The sequence below is a fragment of the Sinocyclocheilus anshuiensis genome, unplaced genomic scaffold, assembly GCF_001515605.1.
Source record: "Sinocyclocheilus anshuiensis isolate Anshui unplaced genomic scaffold, SAMN03320099.WGS_v1.1 scaffold277, whole genome shotgun sequence".
NCBI lineage: Eukaryota > Metazoa > Chordata > Actinopteri > Cypriniformes > Cyprinidae > Sinocyclocheilus > Sinocyclocheilus anshuiensis.
Window position 1 is genome coordinate 671,310 of NW_015536463.1, and position 18,981 is coordinate 690,290.

The 18,981-nt window shown below is 37.0% G+C and overlaps 1 protein-coding gene across 2 annotated transcripts in view; it reads right to left on the reverse strand.

Moving 5' to 3' along the window:
• Positions 1–10,911, reverse strand: part of LOC107684539 (SH3 domain-binding protein 4-like) — a 15,272-nt gene extending 4,361 nt beyond the window's left edge. Inside the window, exons 1-3 of one of the 2 annotated variants that reach the window (XM_016480926.1) lie at positions 10,899–10,911; positions 7,603–7,814; positions 5,168–7,521 (exon numbers count right to left, since the gene is read on the reverse strand). In XM_016480926.1, coding sequence (XP_016336412.1) covers positions 5,168–7,521; positions 7,603–7,723 — 2,475 coding nt within the window. In that variant the 5' untranslated portion in view covers positions 7,724–7,814; positions 10,899–10,911. Of the gene's footprint in view, positions 1–5,167; positions 7,522–7,602; positions 7,815–10,666; positions 10,734–10,898 lie in introns of those variants that run through there. The other variant, XM_016480856.1, reaches the window with a different exon arrangement.
• Between the last annotated feature and the right edge of the window lie 8,070 nt (positions 10,912–18,981).

Sequence of the window (18,981 nt, forward strand, 5' to 3'; positions counted from 1 at the left end):
TAGAATAGAGAGTGCTAGAGTTAGAGGGTCAAATAAAGATGGAAGAGATGTGTTTTTAGTCGTTTCTTGAAGATGTCTAAGGACTCAGCTGCTCGGATTGATTTGGGCAGGTCATTCCACCAGGAGGGAACTGTTAATGAAAAAGTCTGTGAGTGATTTTGTGCCTCTTTGAGATGGCACAATAATACGCCGTTCACTTGCAGAACGCAAGCTTCTAGAGGGCAAATAATTGTTGAAACATTGAAACTATGCAAATAGCCTTCAAATCAAATCTTCTAAAATGAGTACTTTGTAGAGTTGTGTCCTATTGTTGATATCTGCCTTCATAATCTCAAATACCAAATCTTCAATTTTAAAAAGTGCCCCCCCACCCATCGCAGTGGTTGCTAAGTAAAGCTTGTTCTAATTAGTAAACTTTAACAAGAATACACAACAACACAAACTACAAAACTGAGATAGCGTCAGTGGTTTTCTAAGCACTGCCTCAGAAGATCCAGACCAATCCAGAGCTCAAGTCATCAAGCCGGGTGCTTTGATAAATGTGGTGATATGCAGGAAGCGACGTGAATGCTCCTGTGAGCAGAATATAATGAGAGTGACTCCGGGCCCCTTGGACAAGGGAAATGTTAGGGAGGAATATCCGGCCATTCTGTTGGCAAGTGTTCTGTCTTATTAACGTGACCTTCTTTTCTCCCCTGAAAGTTTGGCGTGACATTTAAAAAACTGAATAAGGACTTATGTTCACTGCGCCTTGTGAATATATGACGTTCACTGATCTACAAAATGTCTGAAACTCTTATCTGATGATGACGACATGTGACATTTACACTTTCTTAGTGCTTGCTTTATACAACAAAGAAAGGAATCAATCTTTCTACAATGAAGTTTTCAGATATAAATTAGTCAAACATGCAGGTGTTCTTCATACACTCAAATATGTTTAAATGCACATACACACAAAATCAGTAAGTTTTTAAAAGCTACACGCCCTGAACCCACTAATCTCTCATTCCAGTTCCATGGCTTGGAATGTTTGGAATGGCAGGAAGTCTGCTTAGAGGGGGAGGAACACGGCGCTGATGCCCCAGAAGACCTGTTAAAGTTCTGGCTCCAAACAGAGCAATGAGATAGCAGGAGTCTTGGATGGCTTCCCTCTTATCAACGATGCTAGTTCTACGTACAAACAAACAGGAAGGTATGTCTTTGACTTGTACATTAGGCTAAAAGAATCGTGATCAGGACGACTTACTGTACCACTTACTGTCTAGATGAAAGTGAAAAAGACATGTATTGTGTGTGCATGTATCACACTGTGTACACATTGATTGTGTGCATTAGCCAAAAAAAAAGATAAAGCTTTTCATGTGCACCTGTTTCCTGAGGTGTCTCACCCCTGACCCCTGTCACAGTCAGGAACTTATTAAGTAAACCCTACAGAGACACAGTAGTAAAAGAAAGCCAAACAAAATCTGCACCCTGTCTGCTCAGACTGTTGATTATCACATAATCTTGAACCGACTGTTAATGCCTCAAATGAAGTCAAGTGTGGTAAGCAGAACTACTGTATAAGCTTCAAGTTAATCTTTTAATGGGTATGAAATTAGCAGTAGTGCTTCTGTTATTATTTTTAAATCTAATGAGAAAAGCAAATTATTATTTTAATGATGTTTTGATCATTTCACTATTTTGCCCACAAACATGCCAAAGCTGGTTTCATTGTTTTGTTTTCTTCATTGCTCCTTTAGACACCTCCAAAATTATTAGTATGCTGCATCAGTAACAAGACATCTGCACATCAAATCTAAAAATTGAAATAAAACAAATAAATCATATCTGAGAAGAGGCTTTTTAATTGAGGCCCATTATTATTTTTTACTAAAATGTTTTTGACAAAACATTGTCAAAAAAAAAAAAAGCAAGTGTAGATGCTCAAAAAAAAAAAAAGCAAATGTTTCGGTTCATTGAACTTTCTTCAGTGCTTTGAGCCTCTCTCTTGTCTCCATGATTTATCTGTTTCTTTTTTTTTTTTTGGTGTGCAGATTCTGTTACTTGTTTTGCATCAATGTACCCAGTGAACCTGTCTGATATTGGCACAGAAAAGTTTATTTCTTCACATTAACATTCTGGCAAATTTAAACATAGTTCTAAAGTTTTTCATTCATTTGACCCATGCACTTGGTAGACACTTTTATGCGAAGCAACTTGCAGTGAATTCAGGCCACAAATTTTTAATCAGTATGCTCCCTGGGAATCTAATTGACTAGTATTAGCATAATGATCTATGAATCAGTTAATCAGTGCAGGAACTCTTTAAATTCATAAAACATAACTTGTGAATTAGTCAGTGTACAGTACTCATACATTCACTTAGCTTAGATTTACCACTGTTGAGTTCACTATAGACATAATCACAGCAAGATGCAGCTTGCATTATTAAGACAGTTGAGCAGAAAATTACTTTACATGTTTTTCTTTTGAATTCCTCTTCTTTAACATCTGATTTTATGATAGTACTTGTCCTTTATTATCTTCCCTCTTGCCTGCCTCTTGTGATTTCCTTTTATATAAGCTGACAATTCTGTCTTCTGTTTATAAACTATTGTCAGAAATCACTGACAGTTTATACAGGGCCGCTCTTCTGCTCTAACAATAGGCTAATGGAAATGGGAGGAATCAAAAACTCAAAGAAAAAAAAATCCTCATGAAGGCATTACAACTGGAACTTTTACTGATTAAAAATGGAATTACAAAGTTCTCTAATGCTGTTCAGTCATGATGTCAATTTGTAGGCCAGCCCAAAAGATTAATTCACCACGGATTCTTAAGGGGATTTCTAATGGGTTTCAATATTCACATTTGACTCTTGTGTAATTTATTTTGTAGAACAAAACAGGAAGGTCTCTTCATGTAATGTTAACCACAGACATCGTTGTATTCATAAATCAAAAACCCTTAACACATTCCAGAGGGAACCCATTGCTCTAAAATGCTAATTATTCTCTATGCAGAAAATGCAAGTACTTTATTCAGATGTGAAGAGAACTGCAGATGCATGTCTGTTAGCAATCTCCTAGCAATGGATTTGTAGGTGTGGGGGTTTTGTGTAATTTAGGGCGTCTCTTGTTCCACATTTGATCCTTCTGTGTAGATTCTAACAATAAAAAAGGAAACATCTGCACAACTAAGATTCTCCTTCAACACGTTCACATCTTCCGGCATTTTCACGTTTGAGACGATCACAGATGACCCTTCCTAATTTTAGTTCATACAGTGTAACACAAACGTGTGTACCTGACACTAACATTCATTTAGCCTGCTTCACTTCAATGATATGATGCTTTTTTATGTCAAAGGCATAGTCTACATGATGTATGTATATTGCCAATATCATAATTTCAATCACACTCTAATGTGGTGTTTCGAGCAGATGTTTCAGCTCATTGTTATTTTAGTCCAGTGCCTGTATTACCTAAACTTGTGCATGTCTGCGTATGCTTCATATGGTCTGTGTTGCTGCATGTTGACATATTTTTTTTTTTTAATGTATTGACAGCCCTGGTTTAAATATGCATGATTTAAATAATTACATTTGATTGTGATTTTTACTTAGAGAATCTTTAGTGTGTGCTTTCTGTGATATAGAGAGGTTTCTTTTAGGTGATTATTGCAGAATGACTAATGCATCATACAGCAGATTTATGTAAGTGTTTGTAAAATAAGTAGCTAAAATGCAACTTGAGAATGGGAAGCATTCTGTTTCAGGTTCCTGTTGACAGTTTTCACATCAGGCTTTATTGACACAGTGGCACAGAGGGGTTGAGGCAGGTGACAACCATACAAACCTGTATCTTAGCACATTATCCATCATCGTAATATAGACCAAATGAGAGAGATAAGGTTTTGTGTGAGAAATTGAATGTTTTTCAGTCAGTTTATTTAGGATGGTCTGTGTTGCTGCATGTTGACATATATTTTTTTTTTAATGTATTGACAGCCCTGGTTTAAATATGCATGATTTAAATAATTACATTTAATTGTGATTTTTACTTAGAGAATCTTTAGTGTGTGCTTTCTGTGATATAGAGAGGTTTCTTTTAGGTGATTATTGCAGAATGACTAATGCATCATACAGCAGATTTATGTAAGTGTTTGTAAAATAAGTAGCTAAAATGCAACTTGAGAATGGGAAGCATTCTGTTTCAGGTTCCTGTTGACAGTTTTCACATCAGGCTTTATTGACACAGTGGCACAGAGGGGTTGAGGCAGGTGACAACCATACAAACCTGTATCTTAGCACATTATCCATCATCGTAATATAGACCAAATGAGAGAGATAAGGTTTTGTGTGAGAAATTGAATGTTTTTCAGTCAGTTTATTTAGGAAGGATTACTATATTGATCATATATTGTTGTTTTGATTCAGGATAGCATGTTAAAGTGGGTAGCTGGTGGTGTTCTGCAAATAAGGTGGCACTTTAAAATGTTTAGCACTTGGTCTTTGCTTTGAGTCTCAAGTGTTTGTGACAAATGCTTTGAGCAACGTTATGAAATATTTATTTGACACGTTCTGGTATCAACTAGAGAAATTATATATTATTCATAGTTTAATTCATACAAATCTGTTCATTTGCAAAACTGAAAAGATCAAACCAGCAAGGTCAAATTCTATCTTACACCAAACTTTTTAATTTCAATTTTTGATACCTTTAATTTTTAAATTCATACTATTTTTCTATCTCGAAATTGCATGCAGCTTTATCAAGTTTTTCTTTTTTTCAGTAATGAATTTTTTTTTGTATTTTAGGTAGGATATATTTCTGCTGATGACTTTCAGACTTTTAACTTGTTAACTTTCAAAAACGTCACTCTTCTCTCATCTCTCTTTGCAGTTGCAAGCCTTATAAATAATGAATAAGCGAATGTGTATGACCAAATATAAATAAGATACATATTTAATTTATTTTTAAAAATATGATCAAATTTTAATATTGGTCATTTATCAGTTACCAGCCATTACATGAAAATGATTATCGTCTTGTCAGTTTTAAGAAAACCTCCAATAAATGAATAAAACATTTTATATACCTTTTAAAAATGGTTTCTATAAAGGTGCTCCCAGTACACAACCAAGTTTAGCTGAAAGATCTACTTCCATGTCAGAGCTTACCTTCATGAGTTCCTTCTGGAAAGACTTCCTCTCCTTGCCCTCAGCTGCGTTGCAGTCTTCCTTGAGCTTCTCAAGAACAGAAGCCACTTTTTCAGGCTCACTTTCTGCCTCTGTCCGACAGAAATGTGTCAGAGGCAGATTTACGTAGTCCAAAGCGTCAGCAAACACTCTCCAACTCGCCACGTTTTCCATCAGTATTGTCCGCACAGATGCATAGATATACGTCAGACACATGCAGGGCTTTAGGAGCTGCTCTAAAAGGATTGTAGTTGTAAGATCAGGCCCTTTGAAATTAACAGGTTTAACTTTTCCCATGATTAGAATGTTTTTTGCATGCACCAACCCAATTCTTCCCTGGTAGTATCCGATGTACCACTCTTTGGTCCATAGATGTCCTTTAAGTTTTATTTTTTCCTCACTCAAAAGGGCCACTACATCGCCTTTAAGATACTCTAGCAAATACAGGCTTTTGGACTGTCTTACAACAGTTTTCAGAAACTTAGCAAATTTTAGGTTTTTGACTAGTCTGTCCTGAAACACAGGGTACTTTGCGGTCGCTGCAAGAGGAGACAGTATGATTTTGTTCACTTCCTTTTTCTTGAGGAAGCGCCTTTGAACGGAGCTTCTTGTGCTTGTTTTTGGTGGTGGGGTTGGGGTCTGAACGCAAAACTGGGCCAAGATACAGTCCTTATCATCCTTGACCTGAATACGCAAAGTAAAGTCTGAAATGTCGGTTGAATCGCGTGCTGCGATCATGTAGATGAGGCGGGCCACTTTGCCAAGTTTGATCTGAAATCCCCTCACGGTTCTTGCCTGTTCATTGGCTCTCAGTTCAAAATTGGACATGTTTGAATACACGCCAACCTGAAGGTCTTGAGGTTTTGTTAGTACAAACTGGTGCTTTCCCCAGAGTTGGAGGATGACAGGTGGAGTTGACTGTAAGTGCTTTTTCGCGTCACTCACTAGCAACGTCTTTGGGGCACAGTCATGGCCAAAAATGGCCACCACTGTCTTGAAGGACGGGTGGATGTGCTTTGGCCCGTATACCCCAAGAGTGACTTTTTTTACGACATGTTCCCAGACTGTGTTGTATGGGGCCACTGTTTGTGCTTGGGCAATTACAGAGACATACATGCAAGGCTCTAAATTGTCCAGAGTCACTTGAACTGTGTCTCCATACATGTATACATGTGGAATCGGGACATACGGACCTTCCTTGAAGTCGCTTCTCACACACACCACCTCTGTGGTTTTGCGGCTCTCTATCTTCACTACAACAGACACCTTCATCTCTAAAGTGACTGGGGTCTTGGTTTCCATGTTACTGAGTTTTACTTCTACCACTGGACTTACGGTAGTACATCTATCGTTGTTAAGCTCCAACGGTGGGTCCAGAAGGGCTTTCAGTGATATCTGTTGAGTCTCACCCGGTGCAACGTGACCCTCAGGAATATGTATACTGATACTGGTATTTGGCAGCTCCACGGCACCACCAGAACTGTCCAGGTTGCATACAATGTTGGTCTCTATTGGCTGGGTTTGGCCCCAACCTGGGTTTTGTCCAATGGAGTCCAGGTCATGGCAGGATCGTGTAAGTTTACGGTGATTTAGCCATGCTGTTTTGAAATCCTCTCTACTTTGATAATGTTCAGGTTTAGGTGACTTCATGCCACCAAAAAAACTCAAAGAACCTTGATTCCCATCAGACAGGGACTGTAGGACAGACAATTCTGACATGCTGTAGCAGCGCTTGCTCCTAAAAAACGGATTGTCTCTGCGAAAATTTGGGCCAATTCCTGAGCCAGGGCTAATACTTTTTGTGTCACACAGCCCACTTTCAAAAACATTAATATTAATAGTGCTGCTGGTGTTTGAGATGGGAGGTGAGAAATTACCAAAACACAAAGCCTTTGCTGAATTCTGGTTGCTGTTTTGGTCAGGGGTGCCTTGCAGCATGTAATTTAGGAAAGGGTTAGTTGACATACGTTTATTAACAAAAGGATTGTCATTTCTAGATTCTGTGGTTTTGGCGGACCCCGTCCACTCTCCAGAGATATCAATTTCTTTCACTCCCTCAGAAACGTCACTTAGGCTGTCAATCATGCCGCTATCACTGAACGTGGAATCTCGATAATTAATCGGATGGACATAAGCAGCTGGGATGTATCCCATCTCTTTGCTGTTGTGTGCATACCACCACTCTCCACCCGATGTGTCTATAACATAAAGACAGTCTCCCTTTGAGAACTTGAGTGTGGTAAAGCTGGACGGACAGTAATCCTTAATGGCAATCACTTCCCTGACAGCTCCAAATGAGGCAGTAGTATCCAGTCGCAAGGCACTAGGTGAAGGCCCTTTAAGAAAAAAAAATTGAATGAGGGTAAAACTAGAAGTTAACAGTACTGTGATTGTGAGGTGAAAATAAGAAAGGAAACCTTTAACATCTGTAAGGGTGGCCTCTGACACTCCTTCACTGAGATCGATGAGAGCACCCTCAGATCTGCAGCGAGGGAGCACAGCGTTGCTGTTCGCTGATCGAATGCGATGGGCAGCCATGGCGTGTATTGCTACCGAACTCCACTTCTTGTCTCAAGTTTTTCTTCCCATGTTTGTTTCAGTGGGAGAGATCAATGGCATTCCATAATATCTGTCACAAATTAAAGGTGAAAGAACATTATAAGTTTGCTTTTTTAATTTCTGCCGAATTTATTCTTTAAGGAAATTTCGGTAACACTTTAGTATAGGGACCAATTCTCACTATTAACTAGTTGCTTGTTAGCATGCCTATTATTGACATATTGGCTGCTTATTAGTACTTATAAAGCACATATTCAGCATGACCATATTCTACATGCCTAATCCAACCTAATACCTAAAATTAACAACTACCTTACTAACTATTAATAAGCAGCAAATTAGGAGTTTATTGAGGCAAAAGTTATAGTTAATGGTTTGTTAATAGTGAGAATTGGACCTTAAAATAAGGTCCAAGATTTTATATTGTTTGCACAATAACACCACCAGAGATGAACGAAGAGTTCAAGAAATTGCAAGACTTTTATAAGAATATTCGTAAGTGTAATTCTTCAAAAAAATATTCAGTTCTCAAATATTTTCTAAAAAACATATACATTTTTTCTAATGTTAATTAACAGTTATGTAACAGTTCTTTTCTGATTAAGAACAAGCATTCATCAACAAAGATTAAATGCCGTTGACTGTGATAATTTTTTCATTCAGTATTAATCAGTAATTTAATCACAGTAAGATTAGCCATTGTAGAGCAACTCGTACAACTCTTTCCTTATTGGTCTATATCATATAAGGCAAATTTCAGTATTATGGCCTCATTCCACTTATCCTAAACCTAAGAGAGCCCACACTTTGTCACTACATGTCTTAAAGGAAGGCTAATAAGGGCAGAAATATTTGTTCATGTCCAGACATGTCTACCGTATTCGTGACATTCTCTTGAACACTAACAGAGAATAAAAGGCCTTGGTCTCTATGAAGATTTATACAATAAATTGCCTATATAGACTGAAATCAAAGTTGCTACGTTTTTCTTTTTTTTTAATGTTAATTATTATACTTCTATTGATTTTATTTTATTTTTCAGCAATGACTTATGTTATCCAACGATTGCTTCAAATATTGTGCAAAGTGATTGAATTATTCATTTACAAATAGAAGTTCTATCTGAGCTGCTTTAAGTGTGCAGCATGCAAGCTTAAGGATCAAACGTTGCTTGCATTTAGCAATCAAAAGTAGGATAGTGTTTGAGTGCAACTCAGCATCCTCTTAAGTCTGATCATGAACTATAAAGGCTCTCCAGCAATACACATCAGTGGTTTCCATGGCTACCACCTTGGGGAAGAAAGCACACACAATGAAGCGCCTTTAGAGAAAATGGCCAGCTGTAGCCTACTGGGAATGTCTCTCACAGAACAGTCTGACATATTATTATGAAACTACTAATTATTGTAATCCAGCAGATTATCACTCCAACAAGGTAATAAATGCTATGTGTTTGGACTCTTCAATATGTTTAAAACCAGTAGATCTCCACAAAGTCTCACCGTCAGTGAAAGCAAAGCCACTTAGGCCGAATGTTATAAGACTGTTCACATAGAAATACATCATATAAGGAGCAAATATGGGCTTAAATTCTCAGCAAATGGGTAGCAGTCATGTTATACTGTGAAAATAATTATGAGAGACATTGAAAATTATCTGTGGAGTATTTTAGAGATCTGTTTCTTCAGAACTGTACAAAAAAAATGGCTGTTGTCTGAAAATGGCATGTTAAAATGGCTGTTGTGGGTACAGCCTGACTTGAAACAGATTTCACTTTTATTTATTTGTTTTTGAGTGTATGGGTGTGTGTGTGTGTGTGTGTTTATAGGGCTGCAGGATCTGCTCTGTGAAAGACCACAGATTGTTCCACCTTTTGTTTCAGAAATACAGAGGAAATGCCTGTGAAATAAGGATGTGCTGCATTTCCCAAAACTTATATTGCATCATATTATAGCAAACACCTTCAGGGTATGTTAGGACACAGGTCTGTGGTGTCAAGAGAATCTCTGTGCATATTGTTAAAGTAATTGTTAACGTCATAGACCTGTAGGCATCAGTAGAGACGTTTTCAGGACTTAACTTGTCTTACAAGCATGCAGAGTTTTGAAGCATGACAGCTGCTTTTTGGTGACATGGCTTTATACAATATTTAAACAAAATGAATTCCTTAAATACTGCAGTAATGTTTAATGCTGTGCCAAATAAATGAATTGAACAAACAAACAAAACTTTTTTTTGTCAAGTATAGGCTTGTACCTTCCAGACAGAGTTCAAAACATTATCTGCACCATGTTTCATTGTATTTGACCGTATATCTCAAAATATGCATGTAGATAACTTATGAGGAGAAATGGGGGAAGAAAATCATGTTCAGGCTGTTTAATTAAACATTAATTCTGCGGAGCTAGTATATATTATTTAAGATGAGCTTCTTAGTAGTTTGACATGAGAGGTTTCCTGAAGGTTTGAGTCCTGATACTAATAAAATCTGCATCAGTTACAGTAACATTGATCAGTCCAAAATATGGCGCAAAAGAAATGTTCTGGCAGTTCTCTAGTTATCGTGTAGTTTTTAGGGCTAAATGCAAGTTTTAAACTGTGAAACAGTAGGTTCAGATTCCCTATAAGATAAAAGACTGTCTCCGGTGGGTGGGCGAACCTCAGACAAGTTGAAACGGATTGTGAAATCCTAGGAAACAGATGAAGACATTCAGAAGACCTACACACTCACACAGCTCAATTTCATGCGAGTTTCACGTGTCAAACTCAATCAGAAGTGTCAGAAACAGCAGTTGTGAGTTCAACAAGGAAAAGTGGCAACTCAGTGGAAGATAGCGACGCGGACAGCAATAACGTTACTCCACTAATCGATGAAAAGCCCGATGACGAAATAAACACCAAAACAATATAAATTCTACTTACTTACGTTTTGAAGATGCAGTCAGTCTTTTGAGTGAGGACCGTTATGCGCGAGTCTCGCGCTCAAGTGCTTCACTTACACTAGGAGAAGCTGCGTGACGTCATCAGCCGGGAGGAGTCCCGCACAAAAAGCACGGACAATCCCTGTGACTCCTTACAGCTTTTTAACTGCCATAATACTTTATACGCCAAGATTTATTGTGTTAATGTATATAATAATGTATATTTGTTTCACTTTTTTGAGGATGTTGCATTAGATTAAATTGCGCTGAAAATCCAGCTCATTAGTTAATAGTCTGATTTCATTTTAAGACGGCCTCATGCAGTGCCCCAGTTCTGCGAGCTTTCCAAATTTCGACCGCATTTTTGATATACTGGCAATCAGAAGTTGCGACATTAAAATTAGACCTAATCAGCTCATCAAGTTCAACCCCTTTTTGGGACTATGACTAATATCTGGCGGCACCTGGTGGGCATTTAACTTATAACCAAGCGGTTATATCGTTTTGCCGCAAATGTGGCCTACAGTCAAAGAACAGATCTCAATTAATAGTTGATGCATGTTGTTAAACAACAGTTATAGGCTACTATCCATCTGACAAACTGTAGGCTACGTCTGTCCCTCACAAACTCATTTTCATTCCTGTCAAAAATTAAATATGGCTCAGTATACCCTAACTAAGGTCTATGGTTTCAAACTTCCTATTGTAGTTCGTTATAAAGTAGACTTTAAAAACTTTCAAAGTGAAGGCTTCATGTCAACAGCCATCATAACCAGTTTTTTCTTCATTCCTCGTAGTTTGTCACTTGTCAGCTGAATGCTAAGCTGAAGGATCTATTAGGCCTATTATTATTAGAACAATGTTTTATGTTTGTTTTAGAACAAAGTTTCATTGCATTCATATTAATATTCTATATAATATCATGTTCAATTGTCCTCTATAAATGATTAATTTTAAAATTCAAAATTGTCTAATGTAAGTGAATTTGTTTGACCCATATCAGTCATAATTGGCAACATGCTTTTATGGCTTATGGCAATGGCTGTTTCTGATTCTCATGCCAAATTTACACTGCAGTGTACATTTGATGGTGAAGTGCCATAGGTGTTTTTGCGCAGACTGTTTAACTGCTGCTCAGAGGTGGCATAATTGCATTATATGGGGCTGAGGTGGGTCTGAAAAGGCATAATTTACACTAAATTTTGAGCAGGCAAAGAGCCTTTTAACATGGCTGTATAAGACACCTTCAGACAAGGTTTTCTTTTATGGACATGTTTGTCTATCAAGTTGCACAGCTATCAAGTTGCACAGATAGGGTACGACCACAAGATGTCATCCAAAACCAGTTAATAGATAGTTTTTGCTTTTGTTGTTAAAGCTGTTTATAGTTGTGTGCAAAAAATAAATAAAATTATAGTTATTTTGTTGAACAGCCTTTTTTTAATTGTAATCACTAGACTACTATAATTAATGATATTAACATATGTGTGGAATTTGTAGGGTTATTAGAAATATGATCTTAAAGAGCACATGAAATTGATCACATGTATTTCCCACACTGGGCAGCTAATTTTTTCCTGTAATTAATTTCTTGCAGACCAATTTAAGTGAAATCTTGTGTCAAATGTTAATCATGTTATGGGAAAGTGATTTTTTGTAATATGTCTGTTCAATTTGATATTTAATTTCAATGTCATTTCATTATTTTATTTTGTCATTTGTCAGTTTGTAATTTTTGACTGAAGTTGACCCTACATCTTCATCTAAAATTATAATGGTTTTTTTCTAATCATTTTCTGATCATCATCATTATTATTATTATTATTTAAATGCTTGTTACTGAATTCAGTTAGTTTATACAGGCTTTAAATGAGACCAGTAAACAATATGTAATCAAATAATTTAATTAATATCAATTAATTTAACTGAATTATTTAATCAAATAATGCATATTTATGCAGTGTGAATTTAGCCAGTACAACCTGAAAAGTTTGGGAGCTGAAGGTGTCCTGAGCACTGACATCTCTCTTGAAACAGACACACTCTTTCTTATTCTTTTTCTTTTTCTTTTTAAGAGATCAATTAATGAGCTCATTTATAATTAAAGAGCATTGATTTTGTGGAGCTGCTCTGATAATTTGAAACATTTTGTGAAGCCTTTATTTCACATGCTTACCTTGTCAAGCACTTGGTGTCGCCCTGCAAGACCGACTAGAAGGAAACAGATCAATGCTCATTGAATATAAATTATGAAATTTCAAATCATTGCTATCTTAGGCTTTCAAATAGGGGTTTGAATGGAAAAGAAAAAAGCTTCACAGATGTGATAAACCACTGGGTCTAGCATGATAACAACCCATATTTATTTCTCTCTCTAAAGTGGAAATATATTGATCTCAATGAGCTATCGTTGAAGCCATCAAAAGTCAAATGCAGGTTTGGTTCTTAAACCCCCTGACGAGTGTCTTTAAAAGTGCTCTGTGAGAGAAAGCCTTTTGATGAACAACAGCGATTGTGTGATTATTTGGAACTCTGAACCAGAATCTTGAAAAGCATATCAACGGTGACAGAAGAAAAAAAGACAAAAAAGAAAAAAAGTTTGACATTCAGAGGAACAGAAACATATTTATAACTTCAGAAAAATGTGCTCCCTTTCCGATAACATCTGTTGAAAGGAGAATTTTGTCAAAGTAATGAAAGAAAGACTTTAAATATGTACTGCCGAAATGCATTTGTGGAATGCACTGCAATTGTGTGAGTAGTCAAATTGCCAGTAGGAAGACCAGAGACCTGCCTGAACATTTATTAGCTATTTACAGAGACAGTAATGAGATTACTAATGACAGTTTTATTTATATCTATTAATATTACATTTTACTGTTGCCACTGGTTAGGTTTTAGTATTACTGTATGTCAGAGCATCCAGTGTGTTTGTAATTGAACTAGAGCCAAAAAAGAGTTGCCAGTTTGTTCTGTCCATGGTTTAATAATCATAGAGCTTATTAAATTGATGCATTAATGTATATCTGTTGGCAGTAATACTCACAGGATTAGATTGCATATGCCTCTCCTTTCCTCTCCTATGGGCTTAGAAAGGAAGTGATTTTCCTCACCAGCTGCTAGAAATGAATCTAATCCCACTTGCTCCAATGATGTTCATCTCTGGGGCTCTATTGTCCTCAGATGTTTGCTGCAATCATAAACGGCACCATCTGATTCATCCTACTAGGACCAGTTAATTAGATAAATCAACAGTCCTGCTCAGTTGGAACAAACACCTGTGGACAAACGACTCTAGCGAAACCGCTCCAACAGGAACACATAGAGATTGATTATTACATGCTGCTTCTGTGAGCAGCTGGATGTATAAAGGCAACTTCAAAAGCGGAACAGGCTTAGCGGCTGTCCTGTTTCACATATACAGAGGGGAAAATGAAAGGACATGCAAAGAAAATGCTTTACAAGTGCACTTCCTTCTTCTTTCACTTGGTGTCAGCAATGATTTGGCCAGTTCACTGGTAACGCGAATGCACAGTAATTTGCATAAACCTAAAGGTCTCCCAGAACCTACTTATGTATCATTATATAAGAACTGTTTGGTTTTTGTGAATATTTACTACAGTGTGAGAAATAATGTAGCAAACTTAAAGAATTGTAATGATTTCAGTTCTGATTCCTCTTTTGAGAAAGAAATATTAATAAACAGACATAAATACAAATTAAATTTTATATTTTAAGAAATTGTATTAACTGCCATTGACCAAAGTACTTTCCAGCATAATGAATACAATATAAGCAATTACATGCATCCACACAAACACAATTAAGTCCTGTTCACTCTAATCAGATCTTCACAGATGGGGACGATTTATTGCGCACTGGAAAAGGGTTCCATAAACCAGGAGCAACCACAGAAAAGGCCCTATCACCCCTTGATTTTAATCTAGTTTTGGGAATATGAAGAATCGTCTGGTTAGAAGATCTCATATGCCTTGTGTTTTGATAAGATATCAAAAGGTCAGCAATAGCCTATATTTCAGTGCAATGCCGTGCAGTGCTTTACATACCAACAACAGAGCATTATAATTTTGAAAATAATTCAGTTAATAGAATTATATTAAATAACATCATTGAACAAACAATTTAACAAAAGATATAAATTATTTATTTATGTGAATAAAGCAGCACTCATATTCTATAACTAGGCCTATTTTCAGATGAAGGACCCAGTTATAGAGGTTCCAAATTGGGATTTTCCCAATAATAGGTTTCCATCCAAAGTTGCGAATTTAACTTATGCGCAAAACTGGAATATCGCATAAAACATTTGCGAACAAGCATCTTTTCCATCCAACAAGTCAAAGAGAACAAAATAGTCACTTCCTGATAAACTGGCACTATAAACCACTAAGAAAAGTAGGACAATATAATAATTTTCATATACAGGTGCATCTCAATAAATTAGAATGTCGTGGAAAAGTTCAATGAATGCGGTCATTGCTTTCGGAGGTGGATTGGAACGCAGTCGTGTAAGCAGGGCAGGATTTACCTCTTTTCGTGACATAGGCAAAACATGGGCAAAAGGCCCCCCTTCCCTATTAATATGTTAGGCCTAATATTACCATCCAAGCAAACAAAAATATTTCTTAATCAGTGGAAACCGTTACAGTGTTTTCTATCGCAATAAGCGCTTGCGATCAGTCAATAAAAATCGAATGTAGTTCTTCATTTGTTTGAGAACTGAGAAAGACCATTCCATTAATAGGCGCGGCGACGTGGCCACATAATAACCACTTCGGGAGTGCATTATTTCTCTAATAATTTTAACGGCCTGGAGTCACAACCACAAGATGATTTGTTTCAAGACATTTGACATGTTTCCGTCCTGAAATCCCGTGTGTTGAACTAATTTTTTACGCACCTCATCCTAAACCTTCCGTTTGATATGCAGGCTAATGCAGTTATTAATGAAGTCTAATGCGGTTATTAGAGAGAGAGAGAGAGAGAGAGAGAGAGCAGTAGCCCCTCACTGCAGAACAAACATCCAGGGGGCGGGGTTGGATCCACATCTAGGGGGTGGAGATGGTAGGTTTAGGGGTGGAGATGGGTGAGTTTAGGCATATGTAAGGTGGGAGGAGTTGGATCTGGATCCAACCTCGCCCCCTGGATCTTGTAAGCACGTGTGAATACTAGCGTCTGTGCATCCAGCAGCAGCAGCGTCTATTAATAGCGAATCTTTAAGTTAAACTGCTTCAAGAACCTCGCAACTGAGAAATGTCATGTAGCTTTTCAGCTGCGAAACTATTTTATTGATAAATTCGTGGGGCAGCGCTGACAAGAAGTTTATGTTTGCGTCTCCGCGTGTGCGTCTGTGAAAGAGAAGGGGAGATTATAAAAAAGGTGGAAGACATGGAAATAGTTTGTCATTTTTTACCCTATTGTTTGTTATATTTATTTGCTAAATGTCTTCTGGTTCTTTTAAATGTCTTCTTGGGTTTTGGTTCTTTTACTGTTGTAGATCGCCCATAATATAACAAAAATATTATATATCTCTTCACTGTGTTTGGGCCCCCCTGGACAAGCGAACATAGGCACGTGCCTAGAATGCCTATGCGTAAATCCGGCCCTGCGTGTAAGACATTTCTGGGAGGCAATTATACAGAAATACTTTCATGACAGACTTTGCTCGTGAATTTCCGAATGACCATAACAACATTTCAGATGCTGTGGAATGAGATCGGTCCGCTGGTTAGACAGGTTTTGCCGTCACATGGCTTTTTTAATGCGCTTGGAGGAATTTATTCGCAAAATGCATTTCCATCTCCCATTATTCGCATCACCCCTTTTTCTCACAAGTCAAAAACCACCTTTTGCGAATGAAGGGATTTTTATTCGAAATTTGGCGTTTTCATCACTAGTTTATCATGCCATAGACTACTTCCAAATGCGCATTAAAATAGGGTGATGGAAACATATAATGCAATAGAAGAAAATTTTTTGGTTCCCTAAGAAACCTTTCATGAACAGTTCCCAAAAAGGACCTTTTTTTGGTAGTGTGAAGAACATTTTAATAATCTACTGAACCTTTTTCCACTATAAAGAACCTTTTGTGGAATGGAAAGGTTCCATGGATGTTAAAGGTTCTTTGTGGAACCATCAATATCAATAAAGAACCTTTATTTTATACTGATTTAAGTCTCACAATCTTTCAATAACAAAACACAATGGTTGCATGTGTTTGATTCACTTTCATAAGAGTAATTGGTTCAGGAATCGAACTACATTGTAATGTACCAAAATATACAGCATGACCAAAGAACCATCTCAGAGGAATCATTCATTGGGGAATCGGACTTAACTGTTGGGTAATTTGTTATGCACTGTTGGTTCAGTAGGAATGCCACTGAATATTAGTTCAATAAAGTTTGACAGAGTATTTTAGTATGTTATTTGTCAGCATTCGCTGAATAATATATTTATAAAAACCTGTTCTTGGGTCTTTACCTCTGGAATACTAAAAGGCCTACATGTATCCTTTACCTAGCGAACTTTCAGCGGTGTTGTTGCTGCTACTGTATCAACTACATACAAACACTCCTGTCTTGTTGTTGTTGTAATTGCTTGCTTGTTTGCTTATCACTGTTGTACAGCTTCTAGATTTACATACTGATGCATGTTGAGTGATGTTACAGCTGCTGCTTATATCACCTGCTTCTAATGAAACCTTCAAATGTTTAATGGTATTCAGAGCTGACAGTGCATCATTTATTGTTTGCCTCACAGCTGCACAAAGCCCTATAATTTCTCTCCATATCCCAGTAATGTCTCCTCGGAACTGAACTCAACTGTAACTCAAGCCTGGCTTATTTTTAGAGGTTGACCTCCGCTGTGTGAGGAGTCTGTAGCAAACAGAATGATTCCTGTCCCTGGGGTTGGGGGGTCTGGGTAAATGTTGCTTCCTCTGAGCTTGAGATCTCAGCTTGATATTTAGCTCTCATCTGCAGCCTTCAGTAGCTGAGTATTAAAGCTCACCGCCAGACCTGTTTTACACCATAACTCAGGTGCTGGAAGAATGAGGGGGCTGGAATCTTCATGAATTTTACACAAGGCACTGTAAAAACCACTTTCTTTAGCAGAAAATGCATGCAGGAAGCATTAGTAAGATTTGCGCATATAATGATATAAAGATATCCCTGTGGTTTCATAAGTGAGTTTTATGGCTAAACAGCTGAATGTAATATGACAGTCATGATTCCTGTTTCAGCTCAGCAATAAATCCTCCCACACAAGCACTGCAATCCACCCCTAATATCTTTTGATGAAAATTAAAATCTCCTTTTTGCACACCCTTTTTGCAGTGTTGATGTCTTTGGATGGTGATGCTGTTTTTGTTGGTTTGGCTCTAAACTCCAGCAGAGTGGATTTGAAATAAATCAATGCTGCATTAACGGTAGAGTACAGCCTGTCAAATTTACAAGGTATTTACTGCTACAAACTGTGAGCGTGGAGGACTTGCAGTCAGAGGCCATGTCCTCAGATGCAGACAGACTGTGTATGAAGTAGCACTGAGGTGAGCCAGGAGCAGTGCTAAAGGTGTGAAACTGTTCTGTCAGGAGAGTACAGGTCCAGCGAGATAAGTGGTGAAATATCACTTTTTCAAACAGGCTGCTGTGTCATTTCTTAATTTATTTATCCATCGCTGTATTAGTAAGTAATTTATGAGACTTCCTTCACATTCCCAGCTGATAGGGCTTTATATTTAGGGATGACATCTTGGACATGATTATATAAATATAATATATATACTGTATATAAACTTAAATGTGATGTATTTTGGTGCAATGTAATGTTGTGAAGTTGTTAATTATTCCAATTAACAATAGAGATTTATTCATGAAATGTGCCTGAACTAACATTATCATCGTCACTGTACACTTTACTAAAATATTTTACTGAAAGCAGAATAATACAGTATAAGTATATCAAAAATATAAAAAATATTTGCATATGGTCCCTAGTGGAAAATAAAATACTAAAATGTATTTGAAATTCAATTATTTAGTGCAAATTATACTACAAATACATTTACAGATGTATGTGCTTAATAAAAATACTTTTGGTATACTATACTGCTAAACTGGCACAACTAATTTTGTTTAATTTTCCATAATTTGATTACCTTATGCAATATCCAAATGGGTTTCATCAATATACAGGTTAAAGTTTGCATATACTGCATTTATTGCTGTTTCTTGGCTTTTGAGATTAGTCTCTTATTATAGCAGAAACACATATAAAAATATAAGCTTCTTTATT